This window comes from Falco punctatus, assembly GCF_963210335.1.
Source record: "Falco punctatus genome assembly, chromosome: 3".
Classification (NCBI taxonomy): Eukaryota; Metazoa; Chordata; class Aves; order Falconiformes; family Falconidae; genus Falco; species Falco punctatus.
In genome coordinates, this window is record NC_137582.1 from 12,354,316 (window position 1) to 12,379,888 (window position 25,573).

General features: G+C 39.5%; 1 protein-coding gene across 4 annotated transcripts in view; it reads right to left on the minus strand.

Annotated features, from left to right (window-relative positions):
* TRIO (trio Rho guanine nucleotide exchange factor) overlaps positions 1-25,573 on the minus strand; it is a 254,214-nt gene that overhangs the window by 195,329 nt on the left and 33,312 nt on the right. The window contains exon 1 of one of the 4 annotated variants that reach the window (XM_080381108.1): positions 1,906-4,987. The exons of the other annotated variants lie outside the window; for them this stretch is intronic. Within the exon in view, the coding sequence (XP_080237234.1) occupies positions 1,906-1,963 (58 nt within the window). The 5' untranslated portion in view covers positions 1,964-4,987. Of the gene's footprint in view, positions 1-1,905; positions 4,988-25,573 lie in introns of those variants that run through there. 4 annotated transcript variants of the gene reach the window in all.

Consider the following 25,573-nt stretch of genomic DNA (forward strand, 5'->3'; position numbering starts at 1 on the left):
ACTGTTAAGTGCAAGTCAAGTATCTGTAACTGATTTTGCACATTTTGGCTATTGTTAAAAAAAAAAACAACCCAGAAGTTGAAATACTCATCTTTGCCTTCCTTAAGAGAAGGCTGACTGACCGTTATTGGTCAGCATCAAGGCATTCCATCCACATGGCTATGTGCATCTCCAACATGAAGGCACAGGGACATCAACAAACATCCTTCTTACTAACACCCTGCTCCCTCAAGAGCAAAAGGGTTTAAAAGCAAAACTTTAAAACATTGAATAAGCTGGTTAGAGAGCTATTTTGCCAAAAACCAATACAAAATACTTTTATAGCGACAGCCATGAAAATCTCTCAGATACTCAATGAATTTGCAAGAAACACAACTGAATTTAGAAAAAAATCCCAAAACTTTCTAAAGCTGACAAAGTAATCAATGATTGAAGTTATCTTAAATCGGGCCTATGATTAAAAGAAAGAAATGCAATTTAGTGTTTAAACAGACACTGAGACAAACTGTTTAAGGAACCATCAGTATTTTACCTCCGAGTGACACTCTGCAAGTCCTCTTCCAAAAACCATGTTAAATTAACCAACTTGTAAAGCACACTGAAACCAGTTCAATGATTTCAGTTGTGGAATAATCTTGAAAGGAGAGCCTCTGTTCAGTCCAAAAAAAAAGCATTTGACTTACCGCAGTTCTAACAAAGTGACTGCCAATAATCAACTGAAATCACTACATCACACGGTAAAAGAAATGTATAATGTAGCCTTAAAAAAATATCCTTATGCTTAAATTTACAATAAAAAAAAAAAAAAAAAGAGAAACTAAGATCTACTCATTCAGTACATGCCTGGTATCTCTGTACACTTACAAAGTATAGTAGAACAGAAGCATGTTAGTGAAGACTATGAGCTGACTCTGGTACCAGACCACGGAGCTGATCCAGTTCTGAAATTCCAGCCCATCAAACCAGCAGAAGATGAGCTAAGTTAGATAAACCAACTGGGCCCATATATTTCTACTCAGGGGTAGCACACATTAGAAGCTCAGTTGTGAGTTTGAATTTTAATATACTGTGGCAAGCCCAAGCAAAGTTAACTGTATGTCATATGCCAAACAGAGTCTTCAACTGGGAAAGATCTTCAGTGGTCCTCCTTGTTTCCAAAAGAGATAAAGAAAATTTTTAAGAGAAGATTCATGGAAACCCTGTGTTACAATAAAATCAACCTAAAACAGACAAGAGCATTTGTTGGAAAGCCACTGGCCATTATGGATCACATTACAAAAGCCAGAATTACTGCATTACACTAGTCGGCTACAATGCCATCCTTTGAATTTTCACTCTCCAGAACAGCTTTAGAGCAAGAAAACAACAGTGTTGGTACTGGCTCAAAGATGTCTTTGTATAAACAGTTGTCAGGTGAGCAATGCTAGTTTGACACAGGCACCAATTAGCTTATCTGTGTACATCCCTATCTCCAGAATCTTCTTCATTTACTTGAAGTGCTATTTGCCCTGATCATACCACAAGCATTCCTTCTTCATAATGAGCTCAGTATCTGCATTTATGCTCCCTTCAGCAGATGACTAATATTACAAGCACACTATTTTGATTGACACCTAATACCATAGCTGCCATTATCACTTACATCATGCGAAAACATGAAGTGTTACCCACATCTATTTGGAGAGTAAAAGAATACAGAATTGCTTTGACACATTGTCAAGAAGCACTGTCAAGCTTCACCCACCATAGCTATGTTTTCTATTTCTCCATCCTACAAGGTCATTAACTAACATGCAAGTAGAAAGGATTCTACCATACTAAAGCTACACGTTCAGTCTAATTCTTAATATTATACAGCAGCCTGCTATCACAAAACAAAGTTCAATAAATCTTCAAGTGACTTACCATTGAGAAGTATCAGTACACCCGTTTTTTGGTATGTATCCCATTTATAAGAACACATTGTTCATACCCCAGAGGCTCAATATGTCTGTGGCCAACACAATGGATAAATTAAACAATGCTTGGGAACAACATCAAATTAAAACCTTATCCCTTTATCGGAAAAAATAAATCCTGATGTTAGAAACTCAGATCTGAGTTCAAGACCCCAGTGAATTTGATATAGTTTCTACAGCTGCTAGATTTTTTTCTTCTCCAAGAAGCTCTATTTCCATGTAGAAACAATTTTCAACTAGTCTTGTTTGAGCAGTCAGGTGAAAAAAGGTACAATACATGTTCAAAATCCAAGTCATCTTTGTCAATGCCTATCTTCCGCCTGTACAATTTGCTTGACTGTCAGTCTGCTTAACAGTTGCTCTGCCTGGATTTACTACCAAATAGGCTTTGACAATGATTGCTATTTAATCCTATGTAATACCCAGAGGCAACTGTTCCCAGATCGGAGGACAGTTTAAAAACAGTCTCCTCCCCAGCTACATACAAGTCTGAAGTTAAGCACTAGAGATCTTGTATCTGCAAAACTCAACAATAGAAAGGACCACTGTTGCAAATAAAAGCTATTAATCTTACATATATTTATCTATGACAAGCAAATTATTATAAATAAGGTTTCTAATTAAATGCCTTATTTAAAATTTCAGGTTAATAATCTAAACTTTCTAATGTTTGTACTTTAGGGAATAACATTCCAATAAAACTGAGTAACAGGGTTCACCACCTGAGTGTCTGGACTCAAGCCACCCTTCATACAGTACACCACAAGTGGCAAAACCTGAAATATGCAGTGCAATGCAATTTAAACTCAACAGTCAACCTTCTCTCTGCCCACTCATCCTACACAAGCCTACCGTTTCAATTGTAGAAGTTGAATGCTAGCTGGACGTTCACTAGCAATTCCCAGTTATTATTACCCCCTTTGGAGCTATTCACTTCAAGGATCTGATCTGCAATTATTATTTTTATTTTTTGGTCGTATTTGGATCATCTGTAAACTTAATCCCATGCTTTGTTTTTATGAATTCTACTATCTAATCATCATGGTACAATAATAAACATTTGTTACATAAAAAGCTTCAGTGTACATGAGAATTTGCTAGCAAGGAGATCCCACGTAAGTACGTAACAAAATCTAGAATTATTTCCTTAATCATTTCATCCCTGCTTACATTTACATGAAACACAATACTTCGATTACCCCTGAACATCCACATCCCAGTTTCTGAAATGTTTATCCTCCTGAAGAAGATATTGCCATGACCTAAATGAAAGTCAACATACACACTGCTTTAAAACTATAGTGATACATTCAAAGTTTATCCTAATCTCTAAAACACTAGAAAATCCTTTTCAGACTAAAAATTAAAAAAAAAAACCTATCAGCACCCCAATATTCTGTCGTTACTACTCTACAGATATGAACAAATAACCTTAACAATTAACTGTATGATAAATTTATCATTTCAACATAACACATACCTAAGATTTAGATAACACTCTACATCAACAATTTAATGAAGAACAAACTAAGCATTAGTAGGGTGAGGAACAACTGCCTACAGCACCAGATGATAAAACGTAAGATAAGATACAGTGGAGAAGAACAAAATATTCTGCTTGATTTCACCTTAAAGATATCTAATGCTCCATTTATTATTTCATCATCTCTAATCAAAAAGCCAACATACCTGAATTGTAATAGTATGTCCTATGGATTTAAACTCCTTAATGCCAGCTATAAATATGAGAGATTACTGCACTCAGTTAAAAGAAACTGGCTCATGTGGGTTGGGTTGAGAAAGACAAGGTATTATAAACAAAGTAAAAATTTCAGCCTACTCGCCATTTTTGAAGACTGACAGTGTGTCACAGGGCACTGACATGCTAGCACAAGAAATCCAGGCCGTAACTAGAGCACTTCTAGGCAAAATGACTCAAGGTCTCTACTCCCCAACAGCTCCGAAGAAGTGCCACATTTTATTAGACTACAGCTTAAGCCTTATTCACAGGCTGTTGTCTTAATGGTTCAGGACAAGCTGAATTCAAATTTGGCCTCTATATTAGCTAAATTACACAGTTTGCACCAAGGAAAAAAGAATATGACTAATTGCTCTAAATTAGACATCACCACTTTGTTGCTTATAGAACCCAAAGACATTTAAGATGATGGCCCTGAATTTAGACAGTCCTTTCTCATTGTAATCTGAAATATTACTCACTGCTGTTCTATATGGCAGAAGCATTTGGGCAGACAAAGATTCCAGCTTCCCTGTCAGCACTGGTCCTTCCACAAGACTCCTTTAACAACTTGTACAGCAAAACCAGGAGCAAGACAGATAATTTCCACATTTCTCCGTACATTTGCCAATACTTCATGAACTTCGTATTTTGTTTCCAGGACTTCCAAACAAAACAGCATGATTTTGTTAAAACAGCTAACAGTGGATTATCTCATTGAAAAAGTGATATGACTACGAGAGGCTTTTTTTTAAGCAAATCAAGACAGGAACAGCTTCTTCCTAATGTATCAGAAAGCGTGTCACTGACAGTTAGGTGTACAAACAGGAACGCATTCGATCTGTGTCATGGAGCAAGCGCATCAATCCACAGCACTGATACTTTCCTGACAGACCTAGGACACGGGCTGTCTTAGTTGAGGGCCACTACGATTCCATGTCAGTTTGCTACACAAAATTACTAAACCCCCCCCTTGTTCTTCTTCAGGAAATGAGAGTACAAAGGAAATCAACAAGGAATCTCTTTCAGCCATTTCCAGACAACATGCCTCTAACATGACTCAGGCACTTGAAAGGGTGTTTTTACCATGAAACACTGCCCCATACATCAGCAATTACTTCAGTAAGACTATGCCAACTATGTAAGCAATTCAACTTCTAACACGATGCCAGGGTTTACTGCTGAGTATGAATGCAGCTCACTGTGACATACCAGTAAATATCTATGTAGTACGGCACACCGGCCTTGCCAACATCATGTGGGCAAACCTATCAAAGAAACAATTATCCCCCAAAGAATTGGGGGGGTGGGAGAAGACTGTCTATACACACTACTTCGCTCCAAACTAAACACGGGCTACATAGGGAACTCTTTCATTCGCAACTGCAGGCACATTTGGGCCAGGCCTGCAACTGTTGAGTTCTCCCCAGCAACTGCCTGGCACAGCCCTGGTGCTCCCACCATGGGGACAGGGAGGAAGGCGTCCAGCTGCGCCTGCCCATAACCCTCAGAGGCCACCACCAGCAGGTCACTTGCTCCTCAGCACACCCAGACACCCCACAAAGGCACAAAACCACACGGGGTTTTAACAGCCTGCATACCTACAGAAAGCAAGAGTACACATGGCAGAGTAAAAAAGTTATAAACTGACCACTGTCCTCATTTTCTGTATTCTTTCATACAACCTCACTCCCGTGGTAATTTTTTTTTTTTTTTTAAGTATCACTGCAGCATTAAATTAATGGAGTTAGAAGTTATAGCCCCGTTTTTCCTAGTTACATTTCTAAATCATTCTTTTTAGTTTACATGAGTACTGACAGAGATTTGGATTTAGGCTTACGGGGTAAACTTTTCACGAGTTATAGAAGCAATTCTCATTCTCCAAGTCTTTTTAAATATTCAATCTTATTTACATTTAATTCTCAGTATATTCTTATTCAAAAACTGTATTAGTTCAATGTTGGCATATCTGAAAAATCAATTACAACTCATAATACTACACATCTCATGCTTCAACTCAGGATAATTCCTCTCACTTAACATTCAGCCAGTTTGCAGAATTAACTTTGCACAGGCCTACAAGTATAAAGGCACCTGAATTTGAGCAGTTGTGATGAGTTGGGGATTTTTGATATCCCTTTGTCACAACCATTAACTGCAGCTTTAGTGTTCTGCCCTTAGAGCTGATGTTTACACATCAGACTTCTGTAGTTTAAACTTGCACAGGAAGGCATACGGGATAACAAGGACATGTAAGCAGTTAAACTGGGTAGTCTTAAGACGTTATCTTTTAACATAAGATACTTAGATTCATGTCTTCATCCACAGTCTGACATAACAGACAGTCCACGATTTCCTCTCCACCTGCATCAGAAACTATGCTGCATTTCTTTCTTAAGACGGCTTCCTCCTGCCAGGAGCGGTCCCGCACCTACGTCTGTACTGCCAACGTAGAAGCGAGTTTCCTATTCTGCCTCAGTTTTCAGAGTGATAAATTTTCTTCGCTCATGCAACTGCAGAAACAAATTTCAACATCAGCCATACTTCATGCTGTCCTTACTGCTATCTTTAGGCCTGTATTTAAACAACTTTAAGGTCTTAAAATGCTAGTGGATACTCAGATTCTCTCTACACCCTTTAAGTGAACAGAAGCCTGCAAGTTGAAACAAGCAATCCAAAAATTTTCAGGTAAGTACTACAAGAGCACCTGAAACATTTCAGGACCCTGAAAGACCAAGCAGCTTCTCTTGGCTCCGTGTAACTTGGACGCTGGCTCCAAATATTGACTAGCTCCGGCTGGAAGGAACCTTGGGAGGCCCACAGTACAATCTCCTGCTCAAATCAAGATCAGCTCTGAGGTCAGACCAGGTTGCTCAGAGTTTAATTCAGTTAGATCTTGGAAACCTGGAAGGACCATATTCCAAAGCCTCTCTGGGCAACCTTTTTCAGTGCTCAATTACCCTCAGAGCGAAAACCTGCCATGTTTCCATTCATGTTCATGCCACCATGTGCATGAAGAGCCTGACTTCTCCTTAGTTCCCTATTTCTAGGTATCAGAAAGTTACCGTTAGCTACACTGAAGCCTTCTTGTCTCCAGGTACTTCATCCCCTCCTCATACGACAGTGGCTACAACGCAACAGTGTTAGTGGTTCACCAGCTGGACTCAACACAATATTCCAGATACTAAGTATGGGATGAAAATTCATCATGTCAACGTACTAGCTATGTTCCTGTTAACATAGCTCTGGATGCTGTTACTCTTCCTCACTGCCAGAGCACAGGGCTGGCTCATGTTTATCCTACTGTCCACCAGGCCACAGCCTTCTATGTAGGGCTCCTGTCAACCACGCAGACCCCAGACTGTCTCAACGCAGGGAGTTAATCCATTCCACGTGCAGGACTTTGCATTTGTATTTCACGAGGTCAGTGCGTAACTCTACCCTGCCCAGGCCCCCTCTGAATGGTAGCCTGCCCTCAAGCATATGGACTATACTCCTCAGTCTAGCAACACCCACACACTTAACGAGGGTACACTGCCTCCTCCTCCTCCAAGCCACACTGCTCAAGATGCGAGGCACAGCAGGGCTCAGAATAGAGGAACTCCACTTTTAACAGGTACAGAATGAATCGTTAACCACTACCCTCTGAGTATGAACGTTCAGGTAGTTTTTCACTCAACAAGCCGTCCGCCTACCTAGATCACTGTCCCAACTTGAATGCGAGGCTGTTGCTGTGGGGAGACCACGCCAAAAGCCTGGCTGAAACGAAAGTAGATCACATCCACTGCTCTCTGCCTTATTCACAGACCCAGCCATTTCATCACCGAGGCTGGCTGTGCTGGTTAGACACTATTTACCTTTGGTAAAACCACAATGGCTATTTCCAACCAACAGCAGCACCTTCACACACCTACAACTGACTTACAAGTGGACTTGGTTCATGATTTTTCCATGCACCAAAGTAAAGTTGACCAGCCTGTAGTTCCCTACATAATGCTCCTTGCCCTTCTTGAATAAGGGTGGAGCATTTGCTGTTCTCTCATCATTGAGAAACTCCTCCAATCTCCATGGCCTTCCAAAAGTGACAGTGTGGCTATTCTAACGTCAAACAGATCTCTCAGCACCCCTGAATGCGTCCCACCTAGTCCCATGGACTTTGCATAGGTCAAGACTTCAAGAGCTCCCTGACTTGAGCCTCTTTCACTACTAGTTATTCCTCTCCTCCCAAAATCCAGTCTGTAGGTACAAAGATCTGATAGATCTTCTCTATGGAAAAGAAGGTATTGAGTACCTTAAACCTCATCTGCATCAATGGTAACTAAATCACCCACCCCAATCAGCAGCAGCCACACTTTATCCTTCTGTATTCTTTTGCTGTTAACGTACCAGCATCAGCTCTTCTTGTTGCCCTCGATGTCCATATCTTACTTCAACTCTGGCTCAACTTTTGCTTTCCTTTGCCTTACTACTTGGCATTTTTCCTGCAGATGAACTGATATCATGAACTTTCTTGGACCTCACCTAATTCACTGTCTCAAGAGCTTTCCCCTTGAACTCGTTGCTCCTAAAGTCTAATTTATCGCTGGACCTGGCAAGGAAGGTACAACATGACCACCTCATTGTGCATTGAGACTTTCCTGTTACCATTCAGTTTCCACATCCTGTTCCAAAAAGCCCAATTTACACACCAACTTTGTACAGTTACTGCTAAGCACCTAGAAAAACATTTTTAAAATGTATTTCGCATTCTTATATTCTTATTTGCTCACTCAAAAACATGCAGAATACATCTTAAAACAAGGAACAATCACAGGAAATGGTAGGATAAGTAGTTATCAGTATGATGGAATAACTCAATTCTAATTCTGCTGGAGTAACCTCTCTGACCGGAATATCTGCAACCAAACCTTGAGCTCCTTTATGCAAACAAAATTAAATGAACTTATTAACAAAGTCACTTTTAGGATTGCGTATTAGCATCCAAAGTTCTGAGTTATCTTCCTCTTCAAGTGAATCATCTCAGAAAACCCCATCTATTTATCGCACTATTAACCTTCCTGTTACAAATCCAGATGATTGCAGCAAGTTGTTAAATAGGAAAAGATGCCAACAATATCATAGGCCCATAATTTGATCTATGAAGAAAATGTGACAGAAGCAGCACTAGCATTATAAATATACAAGATCTAAAGAGTCTTCTATTGACCATTAAATCATAGCAATGTTTTTAACAATTAAACCTTGAGCTAACCACAGTCATCAACTTCAAAAACATGGGTGGTCGACCTGTCATATATAAGGTTGTAATAAACCAGCACAAATTCCCATAAGATTATTCACTCCTGTTGAGGCAAACCCAGCAATTTAGCCATCTGCATCCACCTCCCATTAGTAACCTTCTGCCAAAGGTCAACAGAGAGAACAGCGGCTCTCTCTAATTTCAAACATTCTGACCTAGAAAACCAGCAAATCTGGGGGGGGGGGGGGGGATGTGGGGGGTGTGGGCCAAATCTTGTTTGTGCCCCTTTTTGCACATTTAAGTTTAACAAGCCAAAAATCCAACAGATACAGTCATAGCCTGTTTGGGGAATTGCACTGAGTTTTTAGACAAATAAGGCATTCTACTTGGGAGGTTGAGAAATACAATAAATGTAATGGATAGTTAGGTCAAAAAACGCTGTGCTTGCAAACTACAGCCCACAAGAAATCATCTAAAAACGCATCTATCTTCACTGACTGGAAGAAAAGTTAAACAGCTTCTGAAAGAGGTTTTGACAAATAGGTGAAACTACTTACTTCTTTAAATAAAGACAACCGAAGTCAGGTGCTAAACCAAGTATTCGCTTTGGTTTTGACCACAGTTACTTCCACTACTCCTATAAGTAAAACAGCAGTAGTAGCCCAAGCTGGATCAACTCTGATACTGCCATTCCCAATTACGTTGCCATTAATCAGCAGAGGTATCACTGGAAGCATAATTCCACTGATGCTTCTGCTTAACACAACACATTAAGTTAATACGATTGTTCTAGGTTTAGTTGCACTTCATTTCAGTAGCTTCATATTCCTCTTGCCAAGTTGCAAAGGAAGAGACTTCAGTCTTCCAAATACTGCAATTCAGTATCGGGAAAATCCTTCCTCATTGTGTGTGAGCAAATACCTGAACTAATTTGTAACTGGCAAGTTTGATTACCCCACAGAACACAAGGTAACAGGCTTCAGGCTGGAAACACCTTCAACAAAACACCCATGAAAAATGACTTATTCTATCTGAATTTTTGGAAGGCAGTGAAGGGATACTATGATAGCTCTGAACGTACACACCTTTCCTTTCATTGCTCAATTTTTTCCACCCTCACAAAGCTCACCTTAGCGTAAAATTTCTCAGTTTAGTTTTTCAAAGAAAGCTTTTTCCATCATGTGGGAACACCTGCAATGCAGCAACTGTAGGCTCTGACCCAAAGCAAAGGAAGGGAGCTCACCTCACTCATAATCCAATGGCTCTGTTGCAGGGGCTTTTCCACTGTGAACTGCCAGTTTGTTTAACAGAGGCAGACACATCAAACTCCTGGTATCTGCATTCTACTTACATGATTAAACAAACTGATCCCCTTCAAGTCCACAGAAGTGTAAACATGTCAAACCAACAAATTACCATACCCTCATCTAAAATAATCATCTGATGAGAACGGGGACTAAACACCTGTTGGTTTTGGTTTGTTATTTTTTCTTCTTTTTTAAAGAAATAGAATAAATGTTTGTTATTTATTTGGTGGGCTAAACTCCTTAAGGATTATTGTGGTTTTAATGGAAAGGAAATGAAACATTACTTGCAAATGGATGAGAAGGAAAACAAGACTGATAGTTCATTTTCTAAAATTTGGTTGTCAACTGTAAGAATGCTATAAATGCTGACTCTGTTTCTTGCATCTAGTGTTTCAAGCATCCTGAAGCTTAAGCTTCAGTTCATTATATTTGTATGTGACATGATTCTATGCATATACAGATATTATTTAAACTTCACAAAAAATTTTAATTGGGCTGAGATAGACATTTCATTTCTATCCCATTGAGATGAAATATACCTAACTTTGGAAATTAACATCAGCCACCAAACCATGTTTTAGAGTAATGCCGCAGAATCAAGAAAAGCAAAGCCAGAATGGCAGTGCTTTCTATAATACTGCAGTTGGATTTGTCAATGATCTCTCTACCTTAGAAGTTTCTTTGTTTAACATTCTAACCATTTTATTGGAAATTTCAGATCAAATTGCAGTAAGAGATTTTTTCTGGAAGTGTTTCACAAAAATCAGTGAGATTTTTTTTGTTTGTTTGAAGCAGATAAGGAGATAATCTAACAGGAATGTCTTGAAAGTGTCTACTTGTGGCCAGGGCATAAGGTGTAGTCTAAAAACTATTTGCAAGTTCTCCTCTTCCCCCACTCCCACCCAAAAAGACCTCCTGGCAAAATTTATACTTTGTAACAGAGATGAAGTTAAACATAAATTTTTGCCTTAAACTGCTATTCAGAGAAAATCAATTTAGGTCTAGAGGTAAAAATTACAATAAGAATATTCTTTAATGTCTTGAAACACCTAACATGTAAAACACTTAAAATGAAATTTGACAGACCAATTTTGAATTATGAAATGCCAACCACAGCATACACGCTATCTAACATTCAGCTCTGCATGTCAGATTGTCATGTATTACTACTGCTTCACAGTTCTGTGTACACTTAGGAAGCTCTACGTAATTCTTCCCCAATTTTCCAAGCATACAAAAGTTCTCTGCAAGCATACCTGCAAATTTTCTATTACATTTAACCATATCTTTTGTTAAATTTAAAAACTTCTAAGCTAAAATGCCTTCGATATCCTCTATTTTATCAAATATTAGCTCATGTTCAAGAAGATGTTATGTTCACAATGTAAAGATCTACTGATTTTGTTTTGCTGCTTTTTTTTTTTTTTTTTTTTAAGCAGAGGAATTGAACTGGAATCTGCAATATTTTCCTTTGTCTTTACGGTAGTCAAACACTGAACTTTTATGTACTCTCACCATCATTTCCTAACCTTTACAAAGGAACCCTGTTTTCATAAGTACAGGCTCTTCTCTGAACTATCAACTTCAAGGACTTCATGGCATCCAGAAAGGGGTTGACTTGACAGCTACACAAATTCATTCCACGCTCACAAATTAAGCACACAGTACGTGTAACATAACTTAAATACAATTCTGGTGGTATCAAGTACATCAAGAGCCAAGAGGTTAGTTTAGCCTGTATGTCCACCTCAGCTACTGGTCTACATTATGCCTCAGGTAGTTGTGCCGCTTGCACCAATCTGTGAAATGATGCATGTACTGTAAGCAAGCCTACAGAGAGCAAATCTTTTTAGACAGGTTAACAGTCATGCAATCATGCTGGTATGAGCTCAAAGACGCTTTTCTTTCTGTCTGATACATTAGAGCATCTCACTCATGCCCCTGCATCAATGGAAGAGGTTATCCAATCAAAAGATTTCATGTCTTTGCAAAATGATTTTCAATAGTGGGACTGACTGCCTTTTTTTTTTTTTTAATGTCCACTTATCAATTAAGAAATTAATTTTGGTTTAGCCCATAACCAGACTTTGTGGAATCCAAGACTGCTTAAGGCAAACTGAGGTTTGAAAAAAATACTCTAACTCCTGTAACAGAGAGATTAACTTCACATCCCAGCTTTCACCAGTCAACTGAGAGGGTCAGGCCTGATCAAAAGCGATCCACAAAGGTATTTAAACATGACAAATACTTGTATCTCAGTTAAACCAAACTGATTTCAAAGAGTTCATATGAGAAAAAGGAGGCAAAGATAAATCAAACACCTGCCTTTGAGCTGCACCCAAATATATTTCCCACCACCCCCATGCCTAATAGTTTCTATCTGAATTATTAGCAAGTTGTTTTCCTTGGCTTACCATTGTGTTGTAGCTGAAAAACTTCTGAAATTCCGAGGGGAAAAAAACCCCACAACCATACAATACTAGAACTGCAAGAATTTTCCTTTATAAATGTTGGTGAAAACTTGCAAAACAATAGTTAATCTGCATTTTTATCCACCCACAGCTAGTATGCATTTTTCCAGGCATTGCCAAGCTTCACCAAGACAATCATTAGACAATCTATATAAACTCCCAACGGAACTAAACAGCCAACAATTCATTTTAATTCAATGGATTTCATGCAATATTCTCTGATGTATGCAAAGATGAAAGAGCTCCGGGTTATAAGCTACCCAGGACACATTAAAGCCTGATTGTAAGTTTAAACTCGTTAAGACTGAATTTAGTTATGAACAGGTGGAAAGCACATTAATAAACCTGCAATTTTGCCCCTCTTAACTGTATCTATCACTCAAGAAGTTCCTCTTCCTTAAGACACTCTTACACTCAATTCATAAACAACATTAATTTATAAACTGCATTCTAAGTTTCCTTAGAATTCTTAGAATTCTAACTATTCTATTCAAATCCCAATAATAACTCTGATGATTACTAATGGCATATATATATATATATATAGTTTACAGGGGAAGAGGGTTCACACTTTCTCCGTTTGCCATTAAATGGACACCTTAGAGTCCAGAGACATAGCAGCAAGTTAGTCCAGAGAACTCCAGCACAAAATTAAAAATAAAATCAAAATGTATGCCATGGGCAAAGTTAGCTTTTGTACACATTATTTGTCTCTTCTTTGTTCAAAAGTTTGTCTGTAAGACAGGCCACAAACCATACAGAAGGGACCCTGACTCTTTCTCGTTTTTCTAGAAGTGGCCATTTATTTACTCGATGGCACTAATACTGACCGATCCAGAGACTTCCAACATTTCAGTTACCTTCAGCCATGAGCCTGACTCAACAACAGCACTGTCACACATGTGTCTACCTGTCAGCAAGACCAGCAGCAAGCTTAACAATGCAAATGGAAACCCACCAGGCACACAGTGAAGCCCATCAAGCCTTTGCCTCCTACTATAGTTTTAAATGTCTTTCACGCTGCAACACATTCTGAACTGTTAGTATCTTCTATGGCTTTAGCGTACACCTTAACATTATACACCAAGCATAAAAGCTCTCCAGGCAGCAGTAGCCACTGTTGTTTAGTTCATCCTATTTCAGTTTTAAAAGATGTGGTTTTAGACTCAAAAGATCCAAAGAACTGCTTTCTTATTGCTCCTCTCATGATAGGGCCACTCAATAGCTTGCACAATTAAGCTAGCTAGCTAGATTCAGCTTTAATCTACTGAAATACTGCAAGTAAAACAAGGCCCTACATATCGACACTTAAGTGATCAAAGAAGCACCCGAACAACTGAGATCTGTGGAAGCCCTCCTTATTATTGTCAGCCTGCACATCTGAAGAGACAAATTTCTGCTATCGCCAGACAATTTAAAGCGTTCACAACATTTGTTCCTGTGGCTTTCAACAAGTTCTCACAGTGCTCCTAGATCATTTAACATGTTGAAAAAAGTTGAGTCACTTATCAGAACCAGAGCTCCCTTCACAGTAACAGGCTCAAACCTAATGTTGACATAAGCTTCCAAACACAACAAAGATTCTGGATAATTTTCTTTAGGAGGCTGATACACAGATGCAAACTGATAAAGAACAGGCAAAACTGTCAAACCAACATCTCGGTACAGAAGCTTAATACCACAGTCTACATGTTGGTTCAGCTTTTCTGTTTGCCCCCCTGTCTACATGTCTGTGTACCAGGAGGAAATCTTAACACCCAGATCATCTTTTCAGTTTTCCATACCACTGTGTAAGAGTTCAAGAAGTTCAATGCCAAAATGTCAACAATTCCATGAAGACTGCTCTCATTTCAAGGAGCTTATAGGGGCCGTGGACTGCAGGTATAACAAACAGGCAGGCAAAATGAGAAGAAACACACCTTTGTGTGTGTGTGTGTGTGTCCCAATTTTCCTTGTCTTGACCAATACATATCAGCAGGCACCACTTGTCTGGTTATTATAAATAGCTACTATCTCTTTTTTTTTTTTTACCTACAACCTAAGAAAGCTTACTCAGAGTGATTTTTAAGCTGGGTTTAGTACAAAATCAAATGAGGAAGACATGAAAATATCTGTTCAGAGGGAATAAGGCTGTCACAGCTCTCCTTTTTATTAGCAACAACTAGGGTACAGTTCTGGGTCACTAAGTACAGCACCACCATCACCTCCCTTTCCCACCCTGAACTGAACATGAGGCTTCACAGTCAAAAGAACTGTCCATGAAGCATTCACTGCATAGGACATGAAGCCAAAACTGTACTTTTTCCCCCATAGTGCTCTAGAACATAAAGAGACATAGAAGCCACAAACTGCTTCAGCTCAGAGCTCAGGTAAATGCAAAAGGCCAGTGCTCAGAGAGTATGTGCATCTAAAACTACACACAGTGGTAACAGCACGGTTACGCTTCCTGCTTTAACACGGAACACAAGAAGCATAACTGTCCTTCATTTCCATTTCAGGCTGGCAGAAGTACAAACTTTAAGCTAAATTTCAGAATTTAACTTCAGTGATATAGCTTTTCTTTTTGTTTCATGTACTGACTTTAGTAGCTTCCCAGCACCACTAAGGAGTCCAATCTTCTTGTATTCACATCCTGTGCTGCAGTTGGATTTTGTCACTTACCTTCCCTGGCAGCTTTTTCCTCCTGCTGGAACAGCTTTCATATTACTTTTCCTCTGTAATTCCTCAGTCTGCTTAGACTGTATTTACAGATGGGATTTCTCAAGTATGTTTTCCATACTTTTTCAATAACAACTTACTTTCACAATTCATTTTTAACAAAACCCTGAAATCTCTTTTAAAAAAAAAAACCAAGCAAGCAAACTAGAAAAATCTGCTCATCTTCTTTAACAATGCTAAATACCTTGGTAGGCAGAGCTTCATTCTCAGGTAACACCCTGCTTACCGGAGATACATCTTATAGAGAGAAAATTTCTCTGCTATTAACTGTCCCTGTAGACATATTTTCTAACTGATAATATTACTCACATCTTCCTTTTTGCAGAATGTTGGCAGTATTTCAAAAGTGAGTCAGTATCTTAAAATACATATTACATCACTGTAGGGATACCGTTCAAGAGTCCCTTAAAATTTACTTGGAACATTCTAAAACCTATTTCCAGAAAGTTAATGCCCTTTGAGAGCAAAGCAAGTAAAAGTGTTTCAGCTACTGGCTCTCAAGGGGTTCCTAAGCACCAGCTAAAGCAATGCAACAATTCAGCTATCAACAAACAATTAAACAAGCTATTCATGTTTTGAAGATCACAAGAAACATTTTGGAAACTGTTCTTTTTGTGCAAGATGCCTCATCACTGGGTAGCTGACCAGCCGTTTTCCTGCCAGTTTACGCTACGTATTACTTCCACTCGACCTGGTCATACTAAGCTGTCGGTTGCCCTAATGTTATTTTCCATATCTCAGTGCTGCCCTCTCATGCTGCTTTCCCCATAATCAGCCCACTGACAAACCAACCTGTTCTGACTTTAGCTTCATCCCTTGATGCATCTCCATTCAGTTACTGCAAAAAGCAAGAATACGCTAATAGAATAAGTGTAAAAACTCTAATGCCCTACCGGTGTTTCCTAAACAAAACGGCAACACAGCATTCGGATACCAATGGTGCTGAAACAAATCAACGCCAGTGGTCACAGCTGAAGTTATTGGTGACATCAATTGTCAAGAAATCTTATCTGAACGCATTGTTTGACAGAGTAACGGATAGCTTGTTCAGCTGAACTCAGCCACAAGGGCCTCACCCTAACGGCCATAGCTTACAAGGACTTTTAAAACAAGAAGAAATCAGGTACCTTCTATTCGCTCCACTCAGTGGTGCTCCAATCCCAAACACTCTCTGCTACCCATTAATGCTCAGACAAGTTATGCTGTCCACACAATTAAGCAATTCAGCTTTCAACTAGATAAGGAAAAGGAAAGCACCCAAATGAAGCCAATGTTCCCTCCTATCTACAGAGGAACTAAGAGCATTTGTGGACATTTTGCAGTAGATGATCAAGACTGAATTAGAAATACCCTCTGCCTGCCACAAGTAGCTTCATTTGAGGGCTACAGCGATGCTTACAGAGGGCATCTCAACTCAACCCATTACCAAGGCTCAATAAAGTCACTGACACAGGATGGCATTCTGATCTGTCCAGCCTCCTCTAGCTAAAATGGGATTCAGCTGAAATACATGAACATTTGAGAAGCCCTTGCAAGCTAAAACCCTAGACTACTCATGCAGCCCCCTAGAGCTGGGAGCTGAGCCCTCAGATAAGCCCAATCATGAGAGCGAAGATGCAGGCTGTAGCTGGTGGATCCCTAAGCTGATCTAAAGGGCCCGTGTCCCCAGCTGCTCATTCCTACCCCTACACTGCTCCCACTGTTGTGCCAACAGAAGTATTTGTGCAGCTGCATGATGAAAAGCAGCAGGGAACTGATCCAGCCTAAGAGTAATCTGCTGAAAAGCCTGAGGGGGATGGGGTAGGGGAAGGTGTTATACTGACTCAGTTTTGTTCAAATCCAGTATGCACAGGAACCAGTGCAAGCGGCCAGGAAGCTCGATCTGGCACTGCTTCCGAATTACAAACTGAGTTACAGCCTAAGGTGAAGATCGTTTTTATCCTCTTTCTCAGCAGGCTCTTTCTGCTGAGTGCCAAGTCAACTTGAAGACTTCTTGCTACTCTAAATCATGAGAGCTGGTTTAGTTGAGGCCCCCACTCTTGTCTCCTACACTAACCAAGTCCTGCCAACAGCTTTCCTGCCAGTGTCAGAAAAGGGGGCTTCTGGAATGCTTTTCCCTGCAGGTGACTTCAGCTAGGATACTTAACTAACAATAACCCAAAACCAATGCTCAAAAATGCACTTGCAGCTCTCCCGGGCAAATTCATATTTGCATATTCAACTTACAATATTTATAGCTTAATTTTTGGAACTGTACATTACTGGTATAAAGATGCAATAATTACTAGTCAGTAGAAACTGCCTAAAATTGTATTTAAACCATTTATTCCTCAAGTAGCAAAGAAAAATTGTAAATATTTTTTTTACTCCTATAAGCATGAAAAAACAGTGCTATGAAAGGTGAGAACAGATGACCAGAGGCTGGGGGAAACTCATCACAGAAACAAAATTCATCACAGAAATAGTATCTACATGCAGCCCATTAGAGCTGAGCAGCGTACAAGCTTGAGGGCAGCACAATCAAAACCAAGATCTATTTGGAAGATTTCAGCCTAACTTTTCAACACCATGTGAGAAACTTAAAACAAAGTTTAAATAAGATTCTTTTGAAACCTACAGGAAGAGCAGAAAAAGCATAAAATCTTGGGCCACATGTTTTCTTTACCTCTTTACGTTCCCCTAGACTGCCTCACAGCCCTCAAAGCAGCATACCATTAGCAGATCCATACAGTCCTTTCACCTACACATGTATCCCCTGTGCTGCAGTGAGGCCAAGTGCTGAATGGCTTGTCAAGCTGAGAGCAAAGCCACAGCAGCTGTCCCCTTCAAGCCTGGAAAGAGAGCCAGGAGTAAGAGTAAGAGACAGTAAGAGACAGCAGGAGAAGAATGCAGCCCTCTATGGTGGCCACCTCCAGTTGCTGAGCTCTTGTTCATCACCAGGAAAACGATCAGCAGCATCCAAGGCAAAGGCTGTAGGTGTGACTATCTAGGCAAGAGAAGAATATGCTACAAAAACAGTGGAGGGGAGGGGAGAGAAGTGGGGCAGGGAAGTATAAGAGGAGAGAGGGAGAAGTGGCCAAGCATGAGGAGGTACACTGAAACTGAAGGGGCTGGGGTGAGAGCAAATGGCAAATGTTACATCTCCACAGCACCTCTGCTGCTTGGAGCTATACTGAATGATGGCAGAAAGAGTTAAACTGTGAAGTAGTGGTTGGTTTAGGTGGGTTTGCTTCTGGTTTGTTTCCAACAAAGGTTTAGCTAGTCCTAGGCTCACAAATTGGTGGTTTTCAGTATTTGACACGCACTACTGTATTTCTTAATTTTCCCTGTATTTGCATCAGGTTACCACGCAAGTTAATACTTCATCTCAGACTTGTATTCTACTTTGCGTGAAAACTTTCTTATTTTAGAAAAGCTGGATAGAAACATTTCAGAATATCTTATTTACATCAAATCTAAAACCCCTTACACATGAACTTCATATTAAGTCTATGAGAAGACCTCCCTATTGGAGGAAAGGAGAAGTTTTAGTGCAACAGAAGAAAATACTCCTATGAGTAATAATTTGAGTTACATATCTGGCTTGTTCTACCAACAAAACACACTACTTCCTTCCTCAGGCTAAAATAATATTGATGTAGAGAAAGCTTTTAGCTTTTCAGGATCAATTGATTTTGAGAATACCCTTTGTATAACATATTCAGATTTCCCCTCCATTACAATAAATTGTAGTTCTGGTCTAAATTTTATTCATAAATTTCCATTTCATTTGTCAATTCTAGAAGCATAATGTAATGCCAGAACCTCGAGTGACAACATTTTGTTCTGTTTTTTAAACAGAAATTTAAAACTTATCTTGTGCTTATTTCTGCTGCTGTTTCATCATACTACAGGGAACAAGATGACCCTACAATGAAATTCAAAAAGTCCCTTTTTGTTCTTGCAAGTGTATCTATTCAAACAAAATCTTTCCTTTCAAAGAACTTCAGTATCTTGGCCTGTACAATACATCAAGAGGCTAATTTGTCCCAATTAAAATCACTACCCTGACTCAATTATAAGACCAAGAACAAGAAGTCTGAAACAAATCCAAACAGCAATGGATAAGGGGGACCCACACACAACATCAAACATCTTCAGCCAAAAACCTGAAGGTTTCCCTATCAGAATAGCAATATGAACAATAAGGCATTGAAATGAAGAGCTGTGGTAATTCATTCAAGTAAGCATGCCTTGAAGAGGAGACTTTTCTAAAGGTACTCAACATATAAACCAAGCAGATCACTCAGTTGTATGCTCTGAATAGCTTAAAGCGTGATAAAAAGTTACCTTATCCTAGCAAAGAAGAACTGATCCATGGCTAACTTCTTCCAACAAACAGTTCTCTGTAATTCAAGTAATTTAACAGGGGAAGGCTTCTCAACCCCAAAATAAGAAATGTTTTCTCTTGATCACACTGCCAGATCTTCAGTCCCACTAGAACAAGGAAGGCTCCTAGTCAATCTAAAGCATCTCCAAGTAGCCCAGCCATCTGCATCAGGAAGACTACACGCCTGCTTTCTACATGCCTTTAAAACCAAGAAATGAGACCCTTTACCCTCCCTCACACATCTATTACCCTTTTACAAGAATTAATGCTAAAATTTTAAACTATTTTATTTGCTAGCAGTTGCTAGCAGTTTTTCTGCCCTGTTACAATTTCAACTGCAAGATTAGAAAAGCTGATTTACTAATTGTCACTGAACCACTGAAAATTATCCCCCACGCACTAGCACTGCACTGGAGTTTCTAAGCTGCCAACAGTTCAGGTGTATTTTTGCTCCAAATACTGCCCTTCTAGATACTAAAATGCTCAGTTGGTTTCCAGTTTTAACTATACAATGAATTAAGAGACAGGAGATACTATCTGCAACCAGAACACTAACAGCTGTTCCTGGACTGTGCTTATTGCTGACATAAGAATCTCAGATGGAGAACTCTATCCATAGCTAACAAATGGGTAGCTTCCCCCTCCCCCACAATGCCCAAGTTACATTTCTAATTGTCTAACAAAATTCACTAGACCTGTTGCTACTGAATACTGCCTTCTCTTTGGATTTAGGAAAACATTTCATGCAGTTATGACATACTGTTTGCCAGTAACTCAGACCTGATGTATCCTCCTTACGTGCCTTCACCTAGCATGCGACCCAAGGTTTGATGTGACAACAGTTTCATGACAAGGCATATGCCTCGACTCTACTCAGCCAGTAAGATTTAGTAATTTTTCCAAGTAACTTCTGATTTGCACTGAATCTTCACATTCCAAACCATAGTAATTCTAAGATAAAAGACGCAGGATTTAAATTCTTTCTACAAACTAAACTACTGAGTAACTCCTGGCTTTTGCCTCCCAAAGTATATGCAATTTCTACCTACAGAATTCTTCTCAGCTTGTCACTTGGTCAAAGCTCTCTTTAGAACCCTCTAGGGGACCTTTTCAGGCTTTGATAACAGCAAGCAATCTTAAAGACAAAGGAAGACAGCTTATTTACTCTCTCACTAACAATTTTTGTGCCAACCAGCAGCTTCAAAATAATAGTAATTCATATCACTGTACATGAGTTCCTGGGAGTGCAGGTGAACTGTGCCATAGATAAGAGGAGAAGCTCAGAACCAGCATGATTCAAGCTCTGGTCCAGAATGGATGAAATATATGCATCATCAAGCAGATGGTGCTCAGTTACTTCAACGGTCAGCTCAGATCCAAAAATACCAGCCTTTTTAAGTTACGAAAAGTCTCTCTCATGGTGGCTTACAGACCACAGCAGATTCCACCTGAAGACAAATTTTAGTGTGAACCTGTGCTCTCAGACTAAGCACCTTGAGTGAAGACACCACCCACATGGAAAGAAACCATGCTAATTAGTACAGACTCAACCTCAAGTATGTTGGATCTCAACCAGTTTCAAAGAGCCACAATACCCCCTGGGTCTGTGGTTGCCAAGAAATTTTATAAACAAGAGCAAATAAAATTCTGCTAGATGCAAAATGGCCTCTATGTTGTGTAAGCATCATATTACTCCCACCCAAATGCTATTTTTACAAGGGTTACTTCATCCCCAAACCCTTTTAGAGGGTCGTTGTGGCATATACTGTCATCTCATGACCAGAATACTACCACGGGAAGATGCAGGTGAAAAAAAATCAAGGATAACATGTACTGAGTATCATTAACCAGAACTGGCTATCTAATGCCATTTGATTCTACAAGCGTTTGACTAAGGCAATAGAGCAACTGAATGTACTATGAGAGTGCTCCTCCTCTCTTCCTGTGAAGGCGCTAGCTACAATTACACTACTCAGCATCTTCAGCTCCAGTGTGTCTATCAGACAGAACTTGGATGCACCATCACTACTCCCAGTAGCCTGTCTGTACTGTTAGTCCAATTAGCACATGCTCAACAACAATCCACAAGATAATAACCCTCCCAGTCACACAAAATCTCCTCAGAAAGCACTCATAAGTGCCTCGATAATACTATTGACTGCTCCTGAGTGCAGCTTACCACAACCAGTATCAGCAACTTGTGCTATCAGACCAAGCAGCTTTGAATCATGAGCAAGTTTACTAGAGAGAGCTCTAGTTGCTACCAGCCAACAATCTGGAAGCTTCTGTTGGCACAATCAAAAGCAACGTAATTGAGAGGTGGGCAGAAGACTGTCTCGAGACAAGGGATGGGGAATCTGTACTCTTTAAACCAAAATGCTATTTGGCTACAAATTATGCTAGCTGATTGGCTACAAATAAAAATAATAAAGCTCCTCGCCAACAGTCTCCTACCTTTTTTCCTGGATCTAAAAATGACCTCCCTCCTTTCCAGTCTTCATCTTAACACCTAGATACTAACAGACAAATTAAATTCCTCCAATGACAACCTGTATCATCTGTATCCTCAACACACAAACCTGATGGCCATGCAGCTTCTGTTGCATTAGTGGGAGCCCTTAGCAGCAATTTCAAAAGCCGCTACACCAAGTCCAGCTTGAATGAGTTAATGTTTTATACAAGAGACCAAACACTCTTTGTTATCAACATTTAAAGTGGCTCCAAAAAACACGCTTAGCAAGATTCACTTCCCCTTTATCAAGCAAACTCATGCAGTCTTTTATATCAAGTCTTACACATTTCTGTATAAGGCAAGGAAAAAGCACATGGCTTAAAGTTGTACCCACCAACCTAAATTATGGCCTTTGCTTTTCAGTTGAGACAAATTGTTTAAGAAATTGTTCTAACATCTTCTTGTCAGGACTAAACTTTCATTCCTCCATGTGCCAAACAGACAATTATCTATGCTTAAATTCCCCTCCCTTATTTTATATTTAATCGAAGAGACAAGGAAGAGCTCATTAAACAATAAGACTCATCATTAATTCAAGTAAGTTAAAATTTTAAATCAAATTATCAGAAACACTTAAAAGCCTACAATGCTCCACTTTTTCTTAAACTCTTGAGAATCTGAAGTTCTCTCTCCCGTGTTCCACACACAACCAAAACACCTCCCTTTTCCACAGCATTGGCCATTCCTGCATACAGAGAGTATAGGAATAGTCACACTGACATAAAGCATGTCCACAAGCATCTGAGCAACCAGCAGGTCACCTGCTTTAGCACAGTCTCAAAATTAGATTTTAAATCCTGAGGGAAGAGGATATAGGTGACTTGAACTGACACAACCTCAGATATATTTTCATGTTCCATGTGCCACAAAACCAAACAATTAAGCTACAAATTGAAACTCCAGGCAAATTAGGTACTAGGGAGAATGGACATAAAACATGTGTATCTTGTATCTATGTGTTGCAGGAAACGCGTTCATGTGTATGTCTAAAATTTCTCTTCCAAAATCCAGCCCTCTTCCTCTGCCATATTTCTCCTCCCCATGCTCTTGTTAGCTCAACAACATCTGACAGTGTTTTGAACCACTGAGCATCCTACAGAATCACAGAACGGTTTAGGCTGGAAGGCACTTTGAAGATCATAGAGTTCCAACCCCCTGCCACAAGCAGGGACACCCTCCACTACACCAGGTTGCTCAAAGCCCCATCCAGCCTGGCCTGAATGCTTCCAGGGATGGGGCATCCACAACTTCTCTGGGCAACCTGGTCCAGCATCTCACCACCCTCACAATCAAGTATTTCTTCCTTATATGTAATCTAACCCTCTTTTAGTTTAAAACTATTACCCTTTGTCCTATCACTAGAAATTACTGGACTCTGAAGTGGAAAAAACCACCACCAAGCATCCATCTCATGCTCCCAATAGCACAAGATGAAGAACCGCACCATAGCAATGACTGGCAATAGAGTCATGCTCCCCCCAGGTGGTATTTTCATGGAACAGAAGAGCTTGCACGGTATGGAAACAGTGTATCATTGGGGATGTACTGCTTCAAAATAGCATTTTATACAAGCCATAGAGTTACAAAGAAATAAGAGCTATCAAAATATCCCTATAAGCACTAGTAACTATTCTTTTTGAAGCATCTCATCACCTGCTTTCGGTAGCCCATAAAATGCCACATGACTGTCCCAGCTCAGCTTGAGCAGTCTGGCAACTCTTGACATACCAAGCGCCTTCATTTCACAGCCAATACTATGATCAGAGGCCAGACTGAGCAATTCAGAGAAATTATTAATGAACTGCTATAACACCACTTTTTTTTTTTTTTTAATACATACTTATTCTTCTCTGGCTATGAAGAACCAAATTTGCCACAAATTTCTACTTAATTCCTTCCCCTTACAAGAGCTGCCCCCAAAATTGCCAATGTTTGGCATATCAATGATAGGCATTACACACTCAGCATCATGAAGCCCAAATGGTTCGGTTTGAGAAAGATGAAGACTTCTTTTTTTTTTTTTTTTTTTTTTTTTTTTTTAAGGACTCATCAAAATGCACTCACTTTACCTATAAAATCTCATGTACTAATTCCTAATGGCAACAAAATTCTTTCTGATGTGTTTCTTATTCTTTGCTCACAGACTGTCCAAAAGCTCTCACACAACTTTGACTCTTCTTCCTCCATGTCATTTGGAGCTGCTCAAATTGATACTTAACACACTAAAATTCTTAAGCAGTAATCATCAGCCTTGTTTTCAGTTATGTGTTACTTCAGCGTACTGCCTGCACCGACCCTAATCCCTAATTCATGTTTGCAAATCCATATCAACTTGGGGGGGGGATGGGGGGGAGGGGCAGAAACACAACCAAAAAACTCCCCAAACCAGAAAACCCAACAAAACCCAAGCAAAACGCCAATCCAAAAAAATTTCACAACCCCAAAAACTAAAAACCACCACACCACAAAACAAAAAACCCACTATAATCAGGTGTTCTACAGTCCTACTCGTTAAACAGTATTTTCCTGCAGTAGGACAGAAAAATATATACTACAGAATGATGCAAAACTCCAAAATTGGTCATAAAAATACAGCTCTAGTTATTTCTGTTGTGAAATCAAAGTTGTTCACTTCCCCACCACCACCACTTTACTTTCAACTAGCAAGGATTTAAGAAAATATTGCAAGAATAGCTCTGTTAGAACTATGTCAGTTCCCTTCTATTTTTATCAACACCAATTTGCATGTTGTTACATGTAGATACAGTCATAGCAATATTATCAAATTATTTTTACTCCACTGTGTTTTTACAAAAGACTTAATCCTTCAATGCAGTTAAGCAGTAATTCAGCTTTGAACCATCTCCCAGACCCACCCAAACCTGTTTCCAGGCTTTCCCAGCCCATCTCTTGTTACTTCTTACCCCTTTATACACACTTATCCTGTCCCCTTTTACAAATAAGATTTGTGTGAACAACTTTTGATTATGATCTCTATTTAGGAATGTCCACATTTTGCCAGCATGTATTCTAACAGCTTGCTAAAACTGAGTAAAAGCTGTCTCCCAAGCAACTTCAGGTAGTTGAGAACACCCCTGAAATAATCTATTTTAAAAGCAAAAAATACTGCATATTTATCACCTATTCTATCCAGATTCCATTAACGAAACAGCTTTATAGTCATAGCAAAATCACTTTTCACTACTTTTCTTTGCATTAGAAGCAGTTTTTTGCACAAATGCTTATAAAGAATAAATATTT